This window comes from Protopterus annectens, chromosome 10.part0 (assembly GCF_019279795.1).
Source record: "Protopterus annectens isolate FY-2018-M chromosome 10.part0, PAN1.0, whole genome shotgun sequence".
NCBI classification, from domain to species: Eukaryota; Metazoa; Chordata; order Ceratodontiformes; family Protopteridae; genus Protopterus; species Protopterus annectens.
The window spans coordinates 465,593,493-465,594,541 of record NC_056744.1 but is presented as its reverse complement, the minus strand read 5'-3'; the positions used below and the strand labels follow the sequence as shown (position 1 = coordinate 465,594,541).

Sequence of the window (1,049 nt, the reverse complement as noted above, 5' to 3'; positions counted from 1 at the left end):
AACTGGAGACATGAGTAGGAGAGGAGTTTGTAAAACCATACATGTCCAAAAAGGATACACTTGAGTAATGAACAGCTCTTGTCTGACAAACATGTCTGATGCTTCAGGTGGCAAACAAAATTTGAGGTACCAAGATACAGTGCAGGAAATTACGGGTAGGGGTGGAGTCAAAGCCCTGGATCTGTGAAGCTTCAGAGATGGTGCCAAGGTCAGATCCGATCAGACCAGACAACAGGGTTGGGAGGGTGGCCTAATGGTTAAGGTGTTTGCCTTACAAACACAAGGTGAAGGGTTTGAGTCTCACAAGGGATAATTGGCTAGGCTTAAAATAGCTCGCAAGGACAGTTAGCCTAGTACTAATCTATGAACCTATGAACACATACATTGAATCGGACAAAAATAGACATCAGATATGAAAGTTTAATATTTCAGAAAACAAAAATATTAAAATATAGGAAAAAGCATACAGTACAGTGACAGAACAGAAAGAAGGTGGTAAAACAGCCGAGTAGGTGGCTTAGACTACGTTTTATGGTGCTGTGCAATGAATGTGCTAAGAACATATTTCTGTATGTTACATTTCTGTGACAGGAATGAATTTACAACTTTTTAAAATGGAGTTCAAGAAGTATTGCAAAAAAGTAGCAATAATATTACACTGCAGAAACATCAGTTATTGTATATGTAAGGTTAATTAGATGAGTTATAATTCCTGTGAATGTCTGATGGAATTTCCAAAATGAAGAGTTCCATTTATCTACAATGATGAAGACAGTCTCCAGCTTTTCTGTGATGCTGGATCACTCTGTGGCTCTCAGCTATTCACTTCGTCTTCATATGCAATGGCGATTCCTCTCCTTCCCTCAACTGCTTTTGTCACAGGTGTCTCTCCCAGCTTCTGTTCCAGGCCTTTCCAACTTCGTGATGCCAGATGAGAGGCTGTAAGACAATAATTAATAAATGATCTCTGTGTTCCACGCATGACACTAATTTCATATTTCAATAACAAGTTAAAACAATTTCTGCTTCAATGACTATACAAAAAATCC

General features: G+C 38.7%; 1 protein-coding gene across 2 annotated transcripts in view; it reads right to left on the bottom strand.

The window, feature by feature from the left end:
• Positions 1-402: 402 nt before the first annotated feature.
• Positions 403-1,049, bottom strand: part of DPH2 (diphthamide biosynthesis 2) — a 570,647-nt gene continuing 570,000 nt past the window's right edge. For both annotated transcript variants that reach the window (XM_044085365.1, XM_044085366.1), the window contains one exon: positions 403-939. In XM_044085365.1, coding sequence (XP_043941300.1) covers positions 815-939 — 125 coding nt within the window. In that variant the 3' untranslated portion in view covers positions 403-814. The remainder of the gene's footprint in view (positions 940-1,049) is intronic.